This window comes from Salminus brasiliensis, chromosome 18, assembly GCF_030463535.1.
Source record: "Salminus brasiliensis chromosome 18, fSalBra1.hap2, whole genome shotgun sequence".
Taxonomy (NCBI): domain Eukaryota; kingdom Metazoa; phylum Chordata; class Actinopteri; order Characiformes; family Bryconidae; genus Salminus; species Salminus brasiliensis.
The window spans coordinates 6,627,325-6,652,053 of NC_132895.1; the positions used below are offsets into that span (position 1 = coordinate 6,627,325).

The window sequence follows — 24,729 nt, forward strand, 5'->3', positions numbered from 1 at the left end:
TGTCATAGTATTAAAAACAATTATCATATGCATAATTCTGAGTAAAAACAAAGTTACCTTCCAGTTGAAGTGAAATGAACCACCAAAATGAACCACCAATATTTACATTTACATTTATGGCATTTAGCTGACGCTCTTATCCAGAGCAACTTACAAGATTACTTGTATTACAGAGCCAATGTAGTGTTAGGAGTCTTGCCCAAGGACTCTTATTGGTGTAGCACAGCATAGTCACCCAGACCGGGAATCGAACCCTGGTCTCCCACATGGTGTTGTAACTGGCAGGTAGTAGTGTTATCTGTTGCTCCACAACAACCACGATATACACAATGTAGTTTACATATAAACTACTCATTAAAAAACAATACCAAATACCAAAATCAATAAAATCTGTGAAATACTAAAATAAAACTGTGATTTTTAGAATTGATTAAGTATTGCAAAAGATATTGCAGTACATTTATGTATTACTATTATTTTACATCCCTCCTGACCCCACGCATCCGTATTATGCATATTGCATCTACTTAGGATTTATACATACTAGATAGGTTGTACTGTATTATGGAGTGTATCTGTCAGAGCAGGGTGTTCTAATGATGTGTAGATAATGAGCAAACTCTGTGAAGGTACAGAAGACACCATTACTTGCACATTTTGTAAATTCCAACAATATTTTCCTTAGTTTGTATAATTTCCCAATTGGCCGATGCAGATCCAGTGCTTTTCTCTAAAAAAACACTAAGCTTTAAAACTGCAGTATTTGTTTAAGATGATCTAAAAGTAGGCCAACAAGCTCAAACTACTCACTCCATCAATCCATAGGTAACACAGCATGTGCTACCTCAGATCAGATCCATTACAAGATTGAATTGGATTGGTTTCCTCTGATATCCGATCTAGCATTTCAGCTGATATCAGCCCAATTCCAACACCTGGTCCCAGGTGTCCCAAATGTGTATATCTCACACTGGACTGTGAGACATACTGGCTTCCTGCAGCTGCTGCCCGCATCAGATTCAAAACCTTGATGCTGGCCTACAAAGCCAAGAACGGACCAGCCCCTCCATACTTGATGGCGATGGTCAAAACCCGATTCGCACCAAGAGTCCTTCGAGCTTCAAGTACGGCTCGGCTCGACCCACCATCCCTCAAAATCCGCGGAAGACAAGCGTCCAGAATTTTTTTTTGGTCCTGGCACCAAAGTGGTGGAACGAGCTTCCCCTGGGTGTCCGAACGGCCGAGTCTTCTCTTCTGAGAATACTTGGACGAATAGCAGAGTACTATGGTCACCTTATTGACTTGTGCTTAGTAATGTCTAAAGCATAGAGATATCTTTGAACTACTAGTCTATTCTAACTAGCTATGGTTTTTCTTGGGTAAATAGCAAAGCACTTTGTAAGTCTCTCTGGATAAGAGCGTCCACTAAATGCCGTAAATGTAAATGGACTGATGCACACTATGAACATGTACATGCTTTACCGTATCTACCACCTCTAATTCAACTCAAGCAAACTCCTCCGGGTGTTCCAGCCTCCTCCACCTACCAAAAACACACATGGCTAAGCAAAGCTGCCTCCTGGGTGTGAGGAAATGGTGTGCAAGAGGTCACTTGCAAACGACTGGCTCTCCACACTGTCCCAATGATTCCGGGTAGGCTCCTGCCCCACCACGACCATGACAAGGGAAAAAGATATGTCTGCAGATATGTCTGCCTTGCATCCAATGATGCAGCGTATGGTGATTCCTGACCAGGAAAAAAAGTGGATATACCTGCCTTACTCCCAATGATTTCAGCTAGGATGATTCACAGACCCAACACAACCCTGAACAGGAAAAGGTGGACATGCCAGCCTTGCGCCCAATGATCCAAGGTATGGGGATTCAGAGACCCAACTCAACCCAGCTCACATCAACCCTGACCAGGACCAGGAACAAAAAAAAAAAAAAAAAAAAAAAAAAAAAAAAAGATGGATGGACTGATGGAAGACTTTGGAAACTTTTGTTTACCCCATGTGAGACAATAAATGTGATTCCAGGCTGCATGATTCACTGCAAGACTCTGCAGGAGCTGGAAGCTACAGGAGAAGGCCTGGCGTTCATTATACAGAGCAGTGCACATTCCCAAGCCAAACCTCCTCTACATTCACACAGGATCCAAGCAATATTATCTAGCTGTTTACTGGATAACACAACTCCTCGATGATCAGCCAGAACTCGTTCAGTCAGCACGGGTCCTCCCTGCCGTCCCTCCTTCACCAACATGGGACTGGCGTAAACAACAACTGCCCGAGAACAATGGCCAGGACTCACCGGACTGACTCCACAATTAAAAACAGCTTCTTAATCCCCCCCAAAAACACACTGCTTACTGGTTTGAATGCACACAAACACATGCATGTGGGAATATGCTGTGGCTCATGCAGCTCGTCCACATAAATCAATGAGGACTGGAGGCTATTATCGCACTCAGTCCGGAGCAGGGCAGCATTACCGTTAGCTTTTGCGTTAATTCAAACAGATGCCTGGTTAAATACACAAACAAAAATAAATTCAACCCCTCGTTACATTTTCTAGGCGGTCGCGGACCGTGACATTTCCCTCTACTGAAATAAATCTGCATAAAAAAACACGAACCCTGTTTACCTCTTAAAGCAACTGCACTCCACAGGGCGCCGCCATCTTGACCGCCTCACACCCCGCCCTCTGCGCTTACCTTCCGCGACCGTGCAGAGAAATAGCCCCATAACATGTTGTGATGTGGCACCAAAACCGCGCGGTGTAGAGGAAACCGTCTCCACGAGACTTACGACGGCATTTATACATGCTTATTATGATATGCATATTTTTTTATTAGAACTGAGCAGTAACTTTAGGGCTTATTTCTGCATCTGGGCCCGGTGTTGTTTTCTACTAAAGGTGGAGGAATACGATGCGGCGATGCGGTTCTCTCGTGACTCAGGCAGTGTGCGCATGCGTAGGAAAACATGAACAGCAGCAGCAGCAGCCTGCAAATGATTGCAAATTAAGGTGTAAAACCCTAAATTTGAAGAAAATAATTTTTCATTCTTTTATCTGTTCGCTTCATTTATTTAACTGGGGTGAGCAACAGTAATATACTGTTGCGGTTTGTCCAGAGGAGGAATACTGCTGAAATAATGTCTACATAAATAAACAATGCAGATATTTAAGAAATCTTACAAATAAGTACTAAGACACCACCACAAAAGACTTTCTATTATCAACAGAAAGCAAGTGAATATATACTATATATAATAGTTATATACACAAGTCTAAGTATATGCCTGTAAAGTGGTATAAATATGCACATTTGATGAATTGTGTAATCAGCCAATCATGTGGCAGCAGTATAATGCATATAATCATGCAGGTGCCTTCCAGCAGCTTCAGGTAAACTTCAACACATCAGCCATCAGAATGGGGAAAATGTTTTCCCAGTGATGTTTAGTGTAGCATGATTGGTTTGAGGCTGGTTTGAGTATTTCTAGAACTGCTGATGTCCTAAATGTCCTGATGTAATAAAGAAAACACATCCAATGAGCTCCAGTTCTGCAGACCAAAACAACTCGTTGACGAGAGAGGTCAACGCAAAATGGCCAGACTGGTTGTGAGCAGAGAAGCATCTCAGAATGAACAACACATCCAACCTTGAGGCGGATGGGCTACAACAGCAGAAGACCATGCCAGGCTTTCTGAGCCAAGAACAAAATGCTGAGGCACAGAAAGCAGTGGGCGCAGGATCACCCACACTGGACAGCTGAGGACTGGAAAAACGTGGCCTGGTCTGAGGCACACGGATGGTAGGGCCAAAATCCGGTGGCAACAACTAGAATGAATTAGCCCAGCTTGCCTTGTGTCAACAGCCCAGACTGGTGGAGGTGGAGTAATGGTGCGGGGGGCTCTTGGCTCATTAATACCAACCAGTTAATCATCACTTCAGTGCCACAGTTTATTGGAGTATTGTTACTGACAATGTGCCACCATAGACACAGTTTACCCATCTTCTGCTAACGAACATCACGTGTGAGTTTTTTTGGGTGAATTTATGAGAGCTGTCAGTTAAATGTTCTTTTATCTACCAGGAACACCCAGATTTCTGTGAATGGACTGCATGATGGGTACCACAAAGCGACAGATCCATTACCATGTAATTACAAGCCACTGTTGTAGGTTCACTGGAATAACAGGTTCCTCTTATTATGTAGGAAATGTGGCCACATAACATGATGTATCACTTTCTTGTCCACTGTCAGGACTCTTCTCCAGGCAGCAGTTTATGGATTAGAAGTTATTAAAGACTGAAGACATTTACTGCATCTGTAAAGGGACTAGACATTTCTGTCTTTCTGATCATTTGCCCGGCCAAGTTATCATTCAATTGATTTTATGGGTGTACAGTGCCACCCTGTGGTACACTCGCGTTACTACAATACTCCAGTTTTCCTCACGTTTTCTGGGAAATGAAATAATTGTACTAACTGTGTCACTTAAGGAAGGATTTGATGGCTTGCCACATTGATGGATGTCTTAATGGACATGGATGATAAATTAGAAAGTTTATTCAGGTACTGTTTTATCCAGCATGGTCTGAAGCACTTAGCTGATCTTTAGCTGGGTTTTAGACCTACTACTGCTGCTGCTGCTGCTACACCTACTACTACTCCTACTACTATTACTACTGCTTCTGCTACACCTACTACTACTCCTACTACTGCTGCTGCTGCTGCTACACCTACTACTACTCCTACTACTATTACTACTGCTTCTGCTACACCTACTACTACTCCTACTACTACTGCTGCTGCTGCTACACCTACTACTACTCCTACTAGGGTTACTACTACTTCTACTCCCACTACTACTGCTGCTGCTGCTACACCTACTACTACTACTGCTGCTGCTGCTACACCTACTACTACTACTGCTGCTGCTGCTACTCCTACTACTATTACTTCTGCTGCTACTATTGCTGCTATTACTATTACTACTACTACTGCCACCGTTACTGCTACTACTACTACTACTAGGACTACTACTACTTCTACTCCCACTACTACTGCTGTTGCTGCTACACCTACTACTGCTGCTGCTGCTACACCTACTACTACTACTGCTGCTGCTGCTACTCCTACTACTATTACTTCTGCTGCTACTATTGCTGCTATTACTATTACTACTACTACTGCCACCGTTACTGCTACTACTACTACTAGGACTAGTACTACTTCTACTCCCACTACTACTGCTGTTGCTGCTACACCTACTACTACTGCTGCTGCTGCTGCTACACCTACTACTACTCCTACTACTATTACTTCTGCTGCTACTACTATTGCTGCTATTACTACTATTACTACTACTACTGCCACCGTTACTGCTGCTACTACTACTACTACTGGGACTACTACTACTTCTACTCCCACTACTACTGCTGTTGCTGCTACACCTACTACAACTGCTGCTGCTGCTGCTACACCTACTACTACTCCTACTACTATTACTTCTGCTGCTACTACTATTGCTGCTATTACTACTATTACTACTACTACTGCCACCCTTACTGCTACTACTACTACTACTAGGACTACTACTACTTCTACTCCCACTACTACTGCTGTTGCTGCTACACCTACTACTGCTGCTGCTGCTACACCTACTACTACTACTGCTGCTGCTGCTACTCCTACTACTATTACTTCTGCTGCTACTATTGCTGCTATTACTATTATTACTACTACTGCCACCGTTACTGCTACTACTACTACTACTACTACTAGGACTAGTACTACTTCTACTCCTACTACTACTGCTGCTGCTGCTACACCTACTACTACTCCTACTACTATTACTTCTGCTGCTACTACTATTGCTGCTATTACTACTATTACTACTACTACTGCCACCGTTACTGCTACTACTACTACTACTGGGACTACTACTACTTCTACTCCCACTACTACTGCTGTTGCTGCTACACCTACTACTACTGCTGCTGCTACACCTACTACTACTACTGCTGCTGCTGCTACTCCTACTACTATTACTTCTGCTGCTACTATTGCTGCTATTACTATTACTACTACTACTGCCACCGTTACTGCTACTACTACTACTAGGACTAGTACTACTTCTACTCCTACTACTACTGCTGCTGCTGCTACACCTACTACTGCTGCTGCTGCTGCTGCTACACCTACTACTACTCCTACTACTATTACTTCTGCTGCTACTACTATTGCTGCTATTACTACTATTACTACTACTACTGCCACCGTTACTGCTGCTACTACTACTACTACTGGGACTACTACTACTTCTACTCCCACTACTACTGCTGTTGCTGCTACACCTACTACAACTGCTGCTGCTGCTGCTACACCTACTACTACTCCTACTACTATTACTTCTGCTGCTACTACTATTGCTGCTATTACTACTATTACTACTACTACTGCCACCCTTACTGCTACTACTACTACTACTAGGACTACTACTACTTCTACTCCCACTACTACTGCTGTTGCTGCTACACCTACTACTGCTGCTGCTGCTACACCTACTACTACTACTGCTGCTGCTGCTACTCCTACTACTATTACTTCTGCTGCTACTATTGCTGCTATTACTATTATTACTACTACTGCCACCGTTACTGCTACTACTACTACTACTACTACTAGGACTAGTACTACTTCTACTCCTACTACTACTGCTGCTGCTGCTACACCTACTACTACTCCTACTACTATTACTTCTGCTGCTACTACTATTGCTGCTATTACTACTATTACTACTACTACTGCCACCGTTACTGCTACTACTACTACTACTGGGACTACTACTACTTCTACTCCCACTACTACTGCTGTTGCTGCTACACCTACTACTACTGCTGCTGCTGCTGCTACACCTTCTACTACTCCTACTACTATTACTTCTGCTGCTACTACTATTGCTGCTATTACTACTATTACTACTACTACTGCCACCCTTACTGCTACTACTACTACTACTAGGACTACTACTACTTCTACTCCCACTACTACTGCTGTTGCTGCTACACCTACTACTACTGCTGCTGCTGCTGCTACACCTTCTACTACTCCTACTACTATTACTTCTGCTGCTACTACTATTGCTGCTATTACTACTATTACTACTACTACTGCCACCGTTACTGCTGCTACTACTACTACTACTGGGACTACTACTACTTCTACTCCCACTACTACTGCTGTTGCTGCTACACCTACTATTACTGCTGCTGCTGCTGCTACACCTTCTACTACTGCTGCTGCTACTACACCTATTATTATTACTTCTGCTGCTACTACTATTGCTGCTATTACTATTACTACTACTACTGCCACCGTTACTGCTACTACTGCTACTACTACTGGGACTACTACTACTTCTACTCCTACTACTCAAGTCAAGTCAAGTCAAGTGGGTTTATTGTCATTTCAACTACATACAGAGTACACAGTGAAACGAAACAACGTTCCTCCAGGACCATGGTGCAACATAGACAGTGCATACAAGACACAAGTGCAACACAAACAAACAAGTGCGGACAGACAACACAACACAGTACAGACAGAGGATAATAAATAATGACGGTAGTGTGCAAGTTGTGCAATGTGCAATAAATAGAGTCCAGTGAGGTAGTAAAGTTATTAGTGCAAATGCTTGTGCAAAAAATGCTTCCCATGTTATCTGGGGTAAATGGTTGGAAAGAGAGAGAGAGGGAGAGTGTACATGTACTACTGCTGTTGCTCCTACTACTGTTGCTACTTCTACTACTACTCTAATAAATGATACTGTATGTCCTTATATTTTGGCTTAATTGCCATTTTAATGACAGGATGTTTATTAAGTAAATTTATACATTTATTAAATATCTTTATAAGAATGTATGGAAAGTCTAAAAAGTGTTAAAATGCATATGATGTTTATAAAGTGAGTACTAGGTTGTGATTGTACTTGAAAATGTTGTAGGGTGTATCTCGGGCGTATCTTAGTCTGCGGGTTCAGGATAGGTGTGATATCTGTAAAGCTACACCCTAGACATACAGTATCAGTCTATCACCAAACCCACAAAACCCACTTCCTCTGTAAACCGCCCTCCGCCTCGCAGGTGTCTGGTATTAAAATTGATCAGAAGGGTTTTTTTAAATGCCAAACGATCACAGAATCTAATCAGTTGTCTCTAATGGTCAGGGAAGGCTTTCTTCTAGAGCATTTGGAGCATTGCTGTGAGGATCTGCATGCATTCAGGTCAGGATGTTGGATGATTGCCACTCCTTTTTATTCCCAACTACCCAACTCATCCCAGAAGTACTGGATGGATAACCACCATTCAAGATAACCCAGCTCCACTGCTCCACAGCCCAATGCTGGGGGGCTTTGTACCCCTCTAGCCCACACCTGGCATTAGACATGGTGCCAACAGGTTCATGTTTATCTGCTCCAGAGAGTCCTATTCTATTGGCAATACTTCTTACCAGGGACTTGCACATCTGTGTCAGCAATGGGTGCAAAATAAAGTAGCTGAATGCATTCATTAGAAGGGGTGTCCACAAACATTTGGACATGTGTACCAAAACAACTAAGCATTACACTGAATTGTAGGAATGGCACAGAGGCATGTGTTGTCTAGCAGAAGTAACCCTGCTGTGTGTGTGTATTTTTGTTCTTTTCTTTTAGTAATGATAAATTCCTGCCGTTTGTCTCCTAACAGTCACCATATTCAGTCCAGAAAAGCAGCGATAAAGAAACTGGCACAGGTCTAAAGACAACAAAAGTCTTATAACAGGCCCTTTGAAACCTGCTTTGAAAGACACTTTTGATATGTGAGGACAATGGACATATCCGGGCTGGTGGGGCTGGCCTTTTCAAGCAGTTTCTTGTGGGCGAAACAATCACCCCTCCATTGATTCCTACCAATAATGAGGTCATATCTTTATCCCCCATCAGAGTTTAAGAAACTACTCAGTTCCTTTACAGAAATTCATTCAATGGATTTCATGACAAGCATTACAAGCAGATGCAGAGAACATCTGATTGGCTTTGCATCAGTTAACTGCATCCCATTCATTAATTCCTGATTCTGCACACAACGTCCATGATATTATCCACATTCACAATCTACAAAGTTTTATTCACTCAAGTATGTTTACTTATTTGCTTATTTTTTAAAAGTGTAGCGATGCAGTCAGTACTGTCAGACCTGTTGGTGTAGCGTAGTGGGCAATAATATATGATCTTGTGGCTCCAGTATATTATGTCATAGCCTCAATACATCATACTGTGGCCTCAATAGAAACTATATTATCTTGTGGTCAAATATATTATCTCGTGGCATGATTGTTTTACCTTGTGGCATCAATATCTTATATTTTGTGGTCACAAAATATCACATTATAGCCTCAATACACAATATTATCAATTATATATATATATATATATATATATATATATATATATATATATATATATATAAACAATATTTTGTATCTATTTGTATATATTGTAAAGCCACAAGATCATATATTATCATATATTATTTTGAAGCCATAACATATTATCTAATATGTCATATTTTGGCCCCAAAATCATATTGTGGCATATATATATATATATATATATATATATATATATATATATATATATAACATATTATCTTGTGGCCTCAAAATGTCAACCTAATATATGGCATCAGTATGTTATATAGTTATCACATCGTATTTAACACAACCTTTGTGCCACCATAGGGGCTCTGCATCGAACTAGAATGCTCTCTCTATCAGTTAAGATCTCAGCATTACTAAGAAGCTTCTGAGAAACTGGACTCTGTTCTCTTGAACCGATGTCACACATTTTACTAAAATAATCAACTAAAAATGTAGCTCCCTGTTAATACACTGCCTGCAACTATTTCTAAATGATAAAATGAGATGAGTGCAACAAGGACAAGATATTCCCCTGAAACCTTTGGAGAATGTATTCTGTGATAGATTGGTTTAAAGCTCAGATTCTGGATTACATGCGCGTTACCTAATGACATTATTGCATGAGCTGGTCTCAGATCTGAAACCTCGACCCCTCCCAGGTGCTATACCTCAAACACCAAGCTGTCTTTGGTGTAAAACCGCTGTGAGGGGCGTTACCTCCTGCACTGCGCCTTATTTGAGGAAACCTCCTGAATGAAAGGGCAAAGCGAGGTCTACAGAGCTTCTTGCTCCAACGATAATCTTTTTGTTCTTGCATGCAAACCAGCTCTATCAGCACCACCACAGGGGGTTTCAGCTGCACGCTGGAGTTTGAGCAGGTAAGCCTGAGTGTAGTCTCACTTATGAAGAAGTATTTGTACCTCAGCTCTCATTTTATAAACAAATGTAAATAGTTTTTACAGTGAATGCAGATGTTTTTTTTAAGATTTCTAATTGAAACTTTTTGAAAGAGGTGGGGGTTACTATACCGTGCAAAGGTCACGGTACAACGTTCTTCACAGGTTTCAGATAATCTGCAGAAAAAATGTACGTATGATGGTATGATAATATTAATATCCACATGCCTTGTTTCTGAACTTAACCAGAAATGTGCCAAAATGTGTGAATTATTGAACACAAGATTTTAAAAATATATATATTTTTTGTCTAATGAAGTATATAAATGGCAAGCCGATTCTTTCCCTGGGAAGTTTCCTTCCCAACTCAAATGTAGAATCTCACTGATTTGTATTTCTCCTGAGCTTTATTGAACAGATTTCTCCATTTCCAGGTGTCATCTTCACCTCTGAATGAAAAAATGAGCTTCAGTGCCAGCGATCTCTCTGACTTGTTCACCATGTGGGAAAAACTAAATCTGACACACCATGACAGCAACATGTCACAAGTAGAGACCCAAATATGCCATACCTCCTTCAGTCGTTCTGCCCTCCTGAAGACTGTGTGCACCATCTACATCTTCTGCTTTGTGGTGGGTGTGGCTGCCAACACCCTGGTGCTCTGGGTCAACCTACGCTCGAGACGACGAGAGCGCCATGAGATGCACGTGTACATTCTCAACCTTGCCATGGCTGATCTGTGTGTGGTGGCCACGCTTCCTATATGGGCGAGCTCCCTTGCCCAAGATGGTCATTGGCCCTTTGGTCAAGTTGCCTGCAAGTTAACTCACCTGACCTTCAGTGTCAGTCTATTTGCTAGCATCTTCTTCTTGGCCTGCATGAGTGTGGATCGCTACCTGACTGCAGTGCGGACCGGCGAGACCTCGAGGCAATGGGAAAGGCCATCACGGCGTATAGTGTGTGCTGGAGTTTGGCTGATTGCTCTGATTGCTTCAGTGCCTGACACCTACTTCCTCCAGTCGGTTAAATCTCTGCATGGCAACGTGACCTTGTGCCATCCTGTGTATCCACAAAACAACCCCATGGAGTGGATGGTGGGAGCAGAATTAAGCTTTGTAGTGTTGGGCTTTGCTGTGCCCTTCCCTGTCATCGCTACCTCATATGCACGGCTAGTAAGTGCCTCGGCCCCTTCAAATTGCAATCAAGGCCGCAGTGTCAGCAAGAAGACCATCGTTACTTATATTGTGGTCTTCCTGGCCTGCTGGGTGCCTTATCATGCAGTCCTCCTTGCTGATGCCCTGGCCTTGCTTGGAGTGCTGTCACTTAGCTGCAGGGAAGAGAATGGCCTCTTTATTGCGCTGAATCTCACCCAGTGCTTGTCCATGCTTCACTGCTGTCTGAACCCACTGGTGTACACTTTCGCACGGCGCCACTACCGCTACGACTTCATGAAAGCTTTCATCTTCAAATACTCCACCCGCACAGGCCTGGCACGGCTCATGGAAGGCTCTCAGGGTACTGAGATTGAATACGCAGCTTTGGAAAACCAGTTGCAGCTGTGATGTAGGACCTCTGGACTTTCAGTTTGGACTAGTGTTTGGCTATAAAACAAGGCTCTGCAGCTGTTTTAAGGTTGGAAGTTCCACAGTAACCTAATTTACAGCTACTGTAAGGTTTGTTCTTGGACATAATTGTGACCAGTGGGGAAACTAATCAGTTAGACTCATTATAAAAACATACCAAATATGATTAATTGATAAACAATGACCCATGTGTAAAAACTAAGGCAAAAAAATGATGGAATATAGCAATGCAAATGTGTCCTGATATGCCCAACACATTTAAGTGGCAATAATAGACAATAATATATGTAAATTTAAAGAATAAAGACTATAACTATTTAGATGACATCAGTTTAATCAGTGTAATCAGCATATAGTTTAGTTTTCAATAGAAAATGGATTGCAGCTTTATAAACGCAAAGCAAGATTTCATGAGCAGAGGGATTAATGGAACTCTAAAGACCATGAAGAGCACTGGTTAGGCCTGTAACAATTGCGCACCACCCATTCTCACCTGCAACTTATATGGCACTTATATTCCAGGTCATCCATTCCAGACTGAGTTTAGCAGTAACTCCCTCAAAAACAGAGGTGCCAGAAAGGTTATGAGATAAAATTTCATATTAAATTTTAAATTTTGGAGATGGTCCACGCCCCGAACGCCCGAAGTTGTATTTGTCACATAGATAGTTGTTCACAGTACAGCTAGCAGTAAAATGCTTTAATAACTAACATTAAATAATGTAAACATTTATAAAGCAATAATAACAAGTATATAGGAATAACTATTGCAATATATACACAACATTTACACAAAATACAAAAGAAATGCAGGGATGAGTTGTCAAGTGTAAAGTGCAATGTAATGTGATTGAGCAGGGGGTAGTAATTATTATGATAAGTGATATGTTCTTTGAAAAGTCCTAAAAGTCCTAAAAGCCCTGTTTTCTCACTTTTACTTACCTCTTTTAGAGGGGCTTCAGCCTAACACACCTACCTAGAGGTTGCTCCGAACTGTTAAAGTCTTCAAGGCCGTGGAACGTGCTAGCATTACCCTAAGTTAGAACCACTTGATTGAAAGTTGGCCATCTCTCAGAAGACCTCTTTCAAAATTGTACATTTATTTTGAATACTGTAAAATTAATAAATCATTAGCATTGTTGTGAATGAATGTGTCCTAATATGGCCATATATTCATAAGTGTTTTCCAAATGTGTTTGTTGTCTGAACTTGGAGACATTCTGAGCACTTTCATGAACAGGATAAGGGCATCTTGACTGGCTTCACTCTCATGATTTATATAATGTCTACAGAAAAGTCAGTAAAAAAGGTGCACGTATTTGTCACTGTACAGCGTACAGCGAAATGTGTCCTCCGCATTTAACCCATCTGGTAGTGAACACACACTCACACACACATGTGTTAGGGGCAGTGAGTACACACACACACCCAGAGCGGTGGGCAGCCAACTCCAGCGTCCGGGGAGCAGAGAGGGTAAAGGGCCTTGCTCAAGGGCCCAACAGTGGCAGCTTGCCGAGCCCGGGAATTGAACCAACAACCCTGTTATCGATATCCCGGCGCTCTAACCGCTGAGCCACCACTGCCCCAACGTGTTACAGTTAGAAAGACTATAAAAGCCATGTTCAGTTATTTCAGTTTGCATGTGTCCTAGTCTTATTTAAAAAATCCTCTAAGGAGATTTGTGTTCAATATTCATATCAAAAGCATGCTGTGAACTGTTTATTTTCAGAGGCCTACATAATAGAAGCCCCACTGTGTTTCATGTTTAATCAAATTTTAAAGGGAAATTGGTAAAAGCAAAAAGATGAAACAACAAACATCAAAAAAAAAAGAACAATGAAAAGATTGAAATGATAAGAACAATGAATGTGTTTGGTTCTGATGTTTTCCACTAAGTACCTCAATACATTTGCTGAACTGACCTCATGATGCTCTCATTTAAGACTCTCTTAAAGGAAAATATTTGTACAGGAAACATAGTTACAATTAATAAATATATAGATAATACTGGTGTGTGTGTGTGTGTGTGTGTATGCATGTGTGCGCTGCACAGGTTGTGGGTTTGATCTTTGCTCCAGACGCAGCCTAGGAGGAATTTGGTGTGGTCTTCCCACGTCCTTGTGAGTTTCCTTTGGGTATTCCAAGTTTTCTCCCCCAAAAAACCCCCACACTGGGAGTGTGTGGTACGCTGTGATGCACGGGTGTCCTGACCAGGGGGTAATCCTTCTTTCCTCCCAGCGATTCTGGGTAGGCCCTGGACCAACTGTGACCCTGACAAGGAAGGAGCGGATAAGAAGCTGAGCAGTTACGCTGAATACAAATGTCAGACAAACATTGTAGTGTCCCTCTGACGTTTTGATTTTACATGAGATCATTCTGGGTGGATAATCCATGTTTTTTATGACATTATTTTCAGTTTATAAACATTAGGTAATAAAACTTGCACTGGAAAAGAAAGGTACTGAAAATACACAAAAGGCAATTATTATCATTAGGCAATTATTTTCAATTTGTTCTTCTTACAATCATTTACTGTTTGTTGACATGAGAACAAGCATCTCGGGAGGGCCACGTGAGTTGATAAAGTTAATATTTGCTACAAACTAGATTAAACACGATGCGCAGAAAAGCCCATCCATGTTATCTCTGTGTTGAGCCGAGTGCCAGATCACTGTGGCCTCTTTCCTTTCCCTGAGGGACGCGTCATATCCTACAGAAACTGATGTAGGACGTCATAGTGTCCGTATATTAACCCAGGTTGTTAGCTGCATGCTGTACATATAGTATAACGTATTATTCTTTTCTCCAGCTTATTTTAATAAAAACACAACCTAACTGTCATATTTACACACAGTTACACACACATACACTTTCCAGCTTCCTCACAAAGTGCAGTAATGACGAGGCTTTGTGATTTCTGTTTACTGTTTATTTTAACAACTCTGTTCTTTCCACCAAATTCCTCTAACTTCTACTTTCTCGCCGTTCTTATTCCATCCTCGCCTGCTCAACTTCAACTCTCCATCATCTCAGCACCATGATCTTTCTGCTGCGTCTCTCTCTCTCTCGCTATACTGCGTTTTCACACCAGCTGCCAGATGTCCACCTCTGTTCGTCTGTTCTTAACAGAGTCATAAAATAAAGGTACATAATATCAGTTAACACATCTTTAGCTCCATACTGCTGTTATCAGTGATCACTTATATATCTCTTCATCTGTTATTAGTTTACCATGCTCTTTTCTTAGTATTTCATAATAATAGATTTTTTCACGTATAGTAAAGTATTACTTACCAGTTCTTTCATTGAAGGTCGTTTTCCAAAGCCACCAGTTTTTAAAAAAAGTACAAATAAAAAAACAGAGAAGATAAACCCCCCAGTGAGCAAGCCAAGGGCGACAGTGGCAAGGAAAAACTCCCTCAAAGCTGGAGGAAGAAACCTTGGGAGGAACCAAGACTCACAAGGGGGGACCCATCCTTCTCTGGTCAAAAGCAGTTAGAAATGAAGAAACCAGGTCACAAGCAGCTGTTATCTCCCTGGCACTAGTGGTCTTCAGATCTTCACCCTGAAAGAAATCACCAGAACAGCTTTGTATTAAAATCTCAACAATATAAAATCAAACTGACTCCAAAAAGATCATTAAACATCTCCATCTGATTCAAACTCTGCTGCAGAGTTTAAACCAGAGCCTAGAGAAATAAACAAACACATAAACTTACCTCATCTTACTGCTGGACTTTTCCTGATTTTACCTTAAACTGACTTGTACCCTGAAGAGGTGTTAGACTGTTGTGGAATGCCTCATCATCATCTTCTCATATTCTGATCCACTTACTGCAGCTCAGAGACGCAGTGGCAATAGGACAAGCACAGAACGCCAGTCATCCCTGTCTCCAGCACCCCGAGGCGCTCCCAGGCCAGCCGGGAAGAGTAATTCTTCCAGCAAGCTCTGGTCCAGGGTTTACCTCGGGGTCTCCTCCCAGCTGGTTGTGCCCGGTACATCTCCAAAAGGAGGCGACTGGGGGGCATCCTTATCAGACACCCCAAACGACGTCAGCTGGCTCAACTAAATGAGAAGGAGCAGCGGCTCTACTCTGAGCCTCTCCAGGATAACAGAGCACATCATTCTATCTTAAAGAACGAGCTCAGCTAACCTAACAAAGAAAGCTCATTTCAGCCGCTTGTATCCGTGACCAGGGTGGGGAATTGGTAAATTGGTAAACTGAGAGCTTTCTGAGGTTCATGCAAGAGCTTTCACAAACTTCTAGGGAACCTCATCCACTCTGGGTGTCTTGCCACTGTGTAGCTTTTCAACCACATCAGTGACTTCGGCCAGAGAGACGGATGCCCGGAAATCTCCAGCCCTACCTTCTGGATAGAAGGCATGTGCCTCAGGATTAGGAGCTCCTCAAAGTGTTCCTTCCAATGCTCAACAAGATCCTCAGAGTTCAGAGCTTCATCACCCTTACAGAGCACAATTTGGGCAATGTCCCTCCTTCCCTTTCTGAGTTCTTGGAGCGTTTTCCAGAACCTCTTTGAGGCCGCCCGAAAATCAGTCCCCATAAACTCTACGGACTCTTCCCATGCCCTGGATTTTGCTTCCGCCACTGACAAAGCTGCTACCTTTATGTGTGTCTGTACCCATTAGCGGAATCAGGAGGGCCCCGATCCTCCTTCATCCTCTTGACAGCCTCCCTCACCGCTGGTGTCCACCAACAGGTTATTTGGATGCAGTCATAACAAGCACAAACAAGGTTTTGGTAACAGCTATGAACAGTTGCTTCCACAACGGAGGTCTTCAACATGGTCCATTACGAATCCATGTCCCCAACCTCCTCCGGGACATGTGAAAAGCTCCTTTGAAGATGAGAGTTCGGAGATGATCTTTTCGGACGAGTCCTCAGCCAATTTTCCCCAACAGGCCTTTACTACTTCTTTGGACCCGCCAGGGCTGGCTGATCCATCTCACCACCAGATGGTGATCAGCTGAAAGCTCAGCACCTCTCTTTACCCAAGCGTTCCCAAACACACGACCACAGGTCAGACGACAAGACCTCAATGTCCATAACTTACCTCTGGCCCAAGGTGCTCTTGTACTAAGTACACTTATCAGCAACCTTGTGTTGGAACATGCAGTTTGTGATGGACAAACCATGACTAGCACAGAAGTCCCATCACATCCCACCCATGATCAATGGTCAAAGCTGGAGCTTGACTTAATTTCTGTTGGTCACGGACATTGCTGAAGACTGGCTGCGTGAAGGGGAATCCGACACAGCTTCTCTGGCCAGTCTGCGGATGCCTTCCTGCACCAAACCTTCACCAAACACGTCTGTTGTTGTCCTTGAGTCAAGAAGGTTGGCCTGAAACGGAGAAGAAAGCTCAGAGTAAATAGAAGTCTTATTTCTAGAGGAACAAAACACTCTTCTAATCTGATTACAGTGCTTCAAGTGTTTGTGCTCAGTAACAGTATTTCTTCACCTCTTCCAGAGCGATGAAAGTGGACAGAATATCTCCAGCCTGGCCAGAGGCGATGTCGTCGCCCAACAAGTTGTCCGTCAAGGTTGCGGCCATCTCTTTCTCCCTCTCGGCCTGAAGCTCCCGCTCTTTATTGATGGGCAGGTTTCGGACCTCGTCCACAATCCTGGATGAACACATTTACAGTCAGAGCAGTGCATCATTCTACAGTCCAGGTGGACCTTTTCATAACAGCTGTTGACAGACTGAAAGTAAAATAAGGAGTTTATCAGCTATGCTGTTGAACCTTACTTCATCAGCTTCTGGCGAATCTCCTGAAACTCTCTCTCATTCCTGTCTATGGCTTCCCGTAGCAGGACCAGATTCTCAAAGTTGTCGAGAGTCAGGTTGGTCAGGCAGCTGTCATGCAATGGTGTCTGGCGATGGGTCATGCTGGTTTTGGTGACCACTTCCTCCACATGTACCAGATCTTTCTGAGATTCATCTTCTTCTGACTGTAATTGAGACAAAAGTTTCAGTTGGAATAAAATAAGAGGACAATAATGACTTACATGCAGACAATATATATATATGTTCAGCTAGGGGATCTTTAAGTAGGGGGTTAAACTGGGTATTTACACACTGTTGTTATCATGAGCGGAAGGTAGAATGTAAAGCAGGCTTACCTTAGTGGAATCTGATTCCACAGCTAGTTCCTGATTGGTGATGATGACAGAACTAAAGAAGTTCAGGAAGATGAACCCACAGCTGAAGATGAAGACGAAGAAGTACACCAACGCAGCATAGCGAAGTGCTTCATCCACACTGAAATGTACAGAATATTAAATTAGACAAAACTGTCTGTAGAGCGGCTATAAAATATGAATCTTTGCACCAAATACAAACGTGCCAAAACAGATGGACGTACACTGAGGTTTACTGCGCTCACATATGTTCACCTAGTGTTGTGTTTCAGAACTGACACTTTGCTCATTTAGTTACAGTCAGAGATCCAGACAAGAGCTGCTTACCCCTTAAAACCATAGTAGATCTTAAACCAGCCATTCTGGGTGATGCAGATGAAAAGAGTGTACAGGGCTGTAGGGAAGTCTCCAAAAGCAGATGGGACTTCATCTCCAAACAGCATCACTCCACACAGGCCAAACATCTAGAGCACAATCAAAGACAGAGTCGTTCACACATAGCGTACAGCATTACACCATGAACAAGACACAAGTACAGAGACCTCATCATTTTGATCGTTTTGAGATTTTAACATTTAAATATGAATCGTGGGAGAGCACTTACCACCATGAAGCACATGATGAGAACGAAGATGTTCAGCAGTGCAGACATGGAACGGGTGATGCTGTTGAGGGCTTTGGAAAATCCCTCGAAGGAAGCAAACAGCCTGACACTCCGAAAGAGTCGCAGCATTCTGGAAAACGAGGAAAGAAAGAAGCACAAATATTGAACAGTTAAAACTGTGAGCTCGGTCTGAACAGACAGACCATCACTCTTCTAATTTCCATCCTTTTAAGAGGAACACTGATCTAGATGGAAAACCTGATGAGTTTTTAAAATGTGGGAACACGTCACTGTAATTTTCCTCACCTGATGAGCCGATTTTGGCTCGGGGGCAAGAATGTGTACCCTGCCATCAGCACCAGATTAACCAGGAAATCCAGGACATTCCACCCACTCTGCAGATACAGAAGAAGGAATAATCAAATAAGACTTGATGAGACACAGCAACCTTCTACAAGGTCTATATGGATTAATAGAAAACAGGAAAAAACAGTACCATCCAGAAAATCCTGAAACCATAGGTGAACTTCAGAACAATCTCTGAAATGAAGACGGTGAAAATGATCCGCTCCCAGATCAGGAATGCAGTCTCATGGTCCTGAAATTACAGTCAGAAAGAGAGCGGAGGTTAATATACAGTGTTTCTGAAAGTACACTCACACACAAGTCCCAGAAACATCACCTGTCCTACAAAACACACTGACAGAAGCACAGAGCTGTGCTGTAGAGTTAGTCAGTCAGTGGGAGAGTGAACATGATCTGAAGATGATAGAATATTTAATAAATACACAAAGAGGATTATTTTAATGATCAAATGAAGGTAGACCTTCTGAAAATATCTGGTGGCTTTAAGATTTATGGTTCTCACCTTGGCAATCCTTGAGTTGGTCTGGACGCTGATGACGATACAGTTGATCAGTGCAATAAACATGATGAGGAACTGGAGAATGGGAAACTCCACAATGTACTGGAACATTGCAGTGATGTAATTTCCAATGTTGTAATCAGTCTACATGTGAGAAGAGAAGATTAGAGCATTAATAACTTTTGGTTAGGACTCAAAGGCCTGGTGAAGAGCCAAAGCTGGCCTTTTAAAAATCTCAGGATTTATAGTAGAAAAATTCCACATTTCAGGACATAATAAATTGAATCCAGTGACGCCTTATAGTTCATTACTGAAGGGTAACTTACATTTTCGTGGAGCACCTCCATGAGGCCCTCTTCTGCTTCCTCCACTTCCTCCATCACGCACTGCAAAGAGGATGTTTTCTGCATCCACAAATGACACACATTCATTTAGACTTTATATCCATACACACATATTACATAGAATCTATTCACCAAAAGCTCTGGAAAGAACCTGAAAGAACAGGTAAATGGAGAAGTTGAAGAGAACAGGTAAAAAAGACCCTGGTCTACCTTGAGCATGGCGAGGTGGTCCTGATTCTGTCTGCTTGGAGACAGAAGGGCTTTCTCCTCTCGTTGTTCTTCCTCCTTCTTCTTCTGCTGATCGCTCATCTCTTCTGAGACTCGATCAGCTGCTGTCTGCTCCTTAAACGTTCCGCCGCTCTGTTCGTTACCATGGAATCGAACCTCTCTCTCTATGACGTCATAAACGTTCCACCATCAAACGTCACCCAGCCGACGAGCGCATCCGCTAGTTAGCGACGTATGCTAGTCTAGTCAGGTCACGAGGACTGATCACATGTCGTTGATCTTAATACTAAGTGATTGTAAATGGACAGAATATTGATATTTGATATTATCTAGTGGTCACTGATCAATAAAAATGGAGATGAAAATATTAGAATTATTAGAACTGAATATTTTCATAAATATACTTATATTTCTAGGCAGTTCACTGGCATGGAGGAGCAACTTCCGGTTGATAAAAGCAACCCCCTTATTTCTGGAAGTGTTTCACTCGTAACTGAAGTCATTCTGAATTTGTATTAACAGACAATTTAGCTCAACTTTAAAGAACAAATAATGACTATTGATGAATAATAAAGGTTTAGGTTGTGTTCGATAGACAAGACTATCAGTATTGTGATATTTCAGATTAGCATTACCTGAAGGAAATACAGAGCTTGCAAGGCAGGTAAATAAGCTTTTCTGCAGCTTCTGTAAAAAACTTTACAATATGAAAAATGTGGAAGGAAAGCTTTTATCAACCATGTGTTCAAAAATGAAAAAGAGGAGAATTGATCAACTAAAGATTTCATTGTTTTGTAATTATAAAATATGTTGTAAAGCCTTACAGTCTGTTCCACATCAAACACACTGATATTCTTTTGAAGTCATCATTTTTCATTTGGAAATTTACAACTAAACAAGTTTCAATATATAATCCCAATGTGGCATTTCCATTTAGATTTTACATTTTTATAATTATATTCCCCCCATTCCACAATCCTAGCCCACCCACCTGTTCCCCCTCAGACCCAACATGTAGAAAAACCCCACCCAGACCCCTACACACAACCCTGACACACTGATATTCTTCATTTAAAAATGAGGGAGAAAATAGATGTATCCTTTGTAACACTGATAGAATTTACCAAAAAGGTAAATGAGTGGAGAAGCAGAGCAGCATTCAGAGCCACATTTTAAAATGATTTCCACTCCATTTTTAACCTAATTTAGTCTTTTACACACAACATTTGGAGCATCTTAGTGTAAAATCATAAAGGTGATCACTTGTCACATTTAAATCATGTACAAAACACTCATTAAACTCATTAAAAGCTCAATAAACACTTTTAAAGTCCTAACTATGTGGGCATGTTATGTGGCATTCCAGTACATTACTCTCCTGATTCCTCCAATCAGAACACAGAACACTCTTCAGGAGTACACATGATATTTCCAGTAGAAATGGGAGAAACCACTAGTTTTCTTCTTCTGATACTAAGTAATAACAACACTAGTATCCTGATACCATTACAAATAATTATACAATAAAAATCTTTTGGACTCATAAAAAGGAGGAATCTGTGATTTCTACAGTGAAAATGTTTAAAATTTAGTGATAAAATTCTATTTAAAAGCTTGACTCTCGTGTGAATCATTGACTGTTTAGGAAAATAACTCCAAATGATTTTCTATTACAGATTTTGTTCTGCATCCATCACAAGATGTTTGGAAACTTTGGAGATTCTGGTCCACGTTGACATGGTTGCGTCACTCAATTCCAGCAGTTTTATGCTGCAGATCTCGTTTCTGCAACATCCTAAAGGTGGATCTACTGGATCTAGTGACTGGAAACGCCATCGGAGATGACTTTTGCTTGGTGAGATCATGCTGGAAGCAGCCGTTAGAAGATGTATATGGTCAGCAACAATTCTCAAATCCACCCTGACCTGATGGAGGACTGACTGCTGGACTCCCCCACTACTGCTATCTGCCTAAAGACTATGTTAAGTTTGAATGGGCTCAAACTATCTGCCACTGTTATTCTTATTACCACCATTAACCCTCATTACTCTCATTATTCTGACCATCTCTATTATGATTATATTAGACTATATTATGGGTCCCTCTGTGAGTCTTGGTTCCTCCCAAGCTCTTTTCCACCAGTGCTGAGGGAGCTTTTCCTCGTCACTATCAGCTTTTGTTTGGTTGATCTCTTGTCCTCTTACTGATTCCTGTAAAGCAGTTTTGTGACGATGGCAGTTGTAAAAAGCAATGTACCAATAAATATGGGTTGAGGCAGTCTGCATGTGCAGAGGGACTTTATTAGGGCTACAGCAATACTTGTTGTCAGGACAGGCAGGTACAAATCCATAATCCAGGTAAAAGAACTAAGCAGAGGGTCAAAACCAGAATAAACAACAAAGTAACCTGACCACATCAAAGACAGGTATTGAAACATACTTCATGAAGAACCCTCCAAACCGAGGTGCTAAAGAGGAGTCCTAATCAGTCCAATCATGAACTGCACCTGTGTGCTGGAGATGAGCCTTAGGTAAAGGGTGGAGCCTTCACACTTTGGAGCACATGACCTGTGCATGAGTTCACCACTGAGGCCAGCAGATGGAGACATTACAACTATACAACTAAGTGGTCTTTCAGGGTCATCTGGTTTTGTGTGTTTTTTGTTTTGTAATGTCATTAAATGTTTCTGTGTGGACAGACAGACAGATGGACAGACAGACAGACAGACAGACAGATACTTTATTGATTCAGAAAGAAATTTAGCAGCCAGTAGCAGTTACACAATAACAGCACAGTAAATACAAACCAGATTCCAAAAAAGTTGGGACACTAAACAAATTGTGAATAAAAACTGAATGCAATGATGTGGAGATGGCAAATGTCAATATTTTATTCGGAATAGAACATAGATGACAGATCAAAAGTTTAATCTGAGTAAATGTAACATTTTAAAGGAGAAATATGTTGATTCACAATGTCATAGCGTCAACAAATCCCAAAAAAGTTGGGACAAGGCCATTTTTACCACTGTGTGGCATCCCCCCTTCTTCTTACAACACTCAACAGATGTCTGGGGACAGAGGAGACCAGTTTCTCAAGTTTAGAAATAGGAATGCTCTCCCATTCATGTCTAATACAGGCCTCTAACTGTTCAATCGTCTTGGGCCTTCTTTGTCGCACCTTCCTCTTTATGATGCGCCAAATGTTCTCTATAGGTAAAGATCTGGACTGCAGGCTGGCCATTTCAGTACCCGGATCCTTCTCCTACATAGCCATGATGTTGTGATTGCTGCAGAATGTGGTCTGGCATTATCTTGTTGAAAAATGCAGGGTCTTCCCTGAAAGAGATGACGTCTAGATGGGAGCATATGTTGTTCTAGAACCTGAACATAGTTCTCTGCATTAATGGGGCCTCTCCAGACATGCAAGCTGCCCATGCCACAAGCACTCATGCAACCCCATACCATCAGTGATACAGGCTTCTGAACGGAGCGTTGATAACAACTTATGGGTTATCCTTGTCCTCTCTGGTCCGGATGACATGGCGTCCCAGTGTTCCATAAAGAACCTCAAATCGTGACTCATCTGACCACAGAACAGTCTTCCATTTTGCCACACTCCATTTTAAAAGACCCCTGGCCCAGTGCAAACGTCTGAGCTTGTGGAGCTTGCTTAGAAATGGCTTCCTCTTTGCACTGTAGAGTTTCAGCTGGCAACGGCGGATGGCACGGTGGATTGTGTTCACTGACAATAATTTCTGGAAGTATTCCTGAGCCCATTCTGTGATTTCCTTGACAGTGGCATTCCTGTTTGAGGTGCAGTGACGTTTAAGGGCCCGGAGATCACAAGCATCCAGTAGAGTTTTGAGCGAGTTGAGTTACAGATTCTCTGAATCTTTTGATGATGTTAAGCACGGTTGATGATGATAACTTAAAAGTCTTTGCTATGGTGGGTAACACCATTCTGGTATTGCTGCACTATCTTTCTGCACAACAATGGTGGAATTGGTGATCCTCTTACCATCTTGGCTTCAGAGAGACACTGACACTCTGAGAAGCTCTTTTTATACCCAATCATGTTGTCAATTGACCTAATTAGTGTTAATTGGTCTTCCAGCTGTTTGTTATATGCTCAATTTCCTTTTTCCAGCCACTTATTGCTACTTGTCCCAACTTTTTTGAGATTTGTTGACGCCATGACATTGTGAATCAACATATTTCTCCTTTAAAATGTTACATTTACTCAGATTAAACTTTTGATCTGTCATCTATGTTCTGTTACGAATAAAATATTGACATTTGCCATCTCCACATCATTGCATTCAGTTTTTATTCACAATTTGTTTAGTGTCCCAACTTTTTTGGAATCCAATTTGTACAATAATAAGAAATACATTTAATAAATACAGATAAATAAAATAAAATAAAATAAATAATAATTAATAATGGAAGAATAATGAATGAATGAATAATAATGTGCAATAGGAGAGTGTATCAGCAGATATGACAATACTGACTACATTTCTGCATATATTGATATAGAAGTAAAGTGTCAAGTGTCCAGGAGTGCAGATGT

The 24,729-nt window shown here is 41.7% G+C and overlaps 3 protein-coding genes across 6 annotated transcripts in view; 1 reads left to right on the plus strand and 2 right to left on the minus strand.

Moving 5' to 3' along the window:
• Positions 1-2,702, minus strand: part of tsc1b (TSC complex subunit 1b) — a 31,899-nt gene extending 29,197 nt beyond the window's left edge. The window contains exon 1 of the mRNA XM_072661641.1: positions 2,647-2,702. The gene's annotated coding sequence lies outside the window, so the exon portion shown is untranslated. The remainder of the gene's footprint in view (positions 1-2,646) is intronic.
• A 7,506-nt stretch (positions 2,703-10,208) lies between these two features.
• Positions 10,209-13,959, plus strand: ackr3a (atypical chemokine receptor 3a). The gene is made up of 2 exons (XM_072662233.1): positions 10,209-10,351; positions 10,804-13,959. The coding sequence occupies exons 1-2, from the start codon at positions 10,289-10,291 to the stop codon at positions 11,929-11,931; spliced, it is 1,191 nt and encodes a 396-aa protein (XP_072518334.1). The 5' UTR covers positions 10,209-10,288; the 3' UTR covers positions 11,932-13,959.
• LOC140539507 (cation channel sperm-associated protein 4-like) lies at positions 12,716-20,379 on the minus strand. Of its 4 annotated transcripts, XM_072662231.1 has the most exons (13): positions 20,137-20,379; positions 19,909-19,986; positions 19,586-19,726; positions 19,214-19,315; positions 19,024-19,112; positions 18,718-18,847; positions 18,441-18,577; positions 18,096-18,234; positions 17,722-17,924; positions 17,434-17,596; positions 15,247-17,315; positions 14,965-15,073; positions 12,716-14,223 (listed from the first exon to the last, which is right to left on the minus strand). In XM_072662231.1, the coding sequence occupies exons 1-11, from the start codon at positions 20,233-20,235 to the stop codon at positions 17,169-17,171; spliced, it is 1,428 nt and encodes a 475-aa protein (XP_072518332.1). In that variant the 5' UTR covers positions 20,236-20,379; the 3' UTR covers positions 12,716-14,223; positions 14,965-15,073; positions 15,247-17,168. The 4 variants fall into 4 exon arrangements, with proteins under 4 accessions (XP_072518332.1, XP_072518333.1, XP_072518331.1 ...); XM_072662232.1 differs by lacking the exon at positions 14,965-15,073; XM_072662230.1 differs by lacking the exon at positions 12,716-14,223 and having other exon boundaries at positions 14,860-15,068.
• Between the last annotated feature and the right edge of the window lie 4,350 nt (positions 20,380-24,729).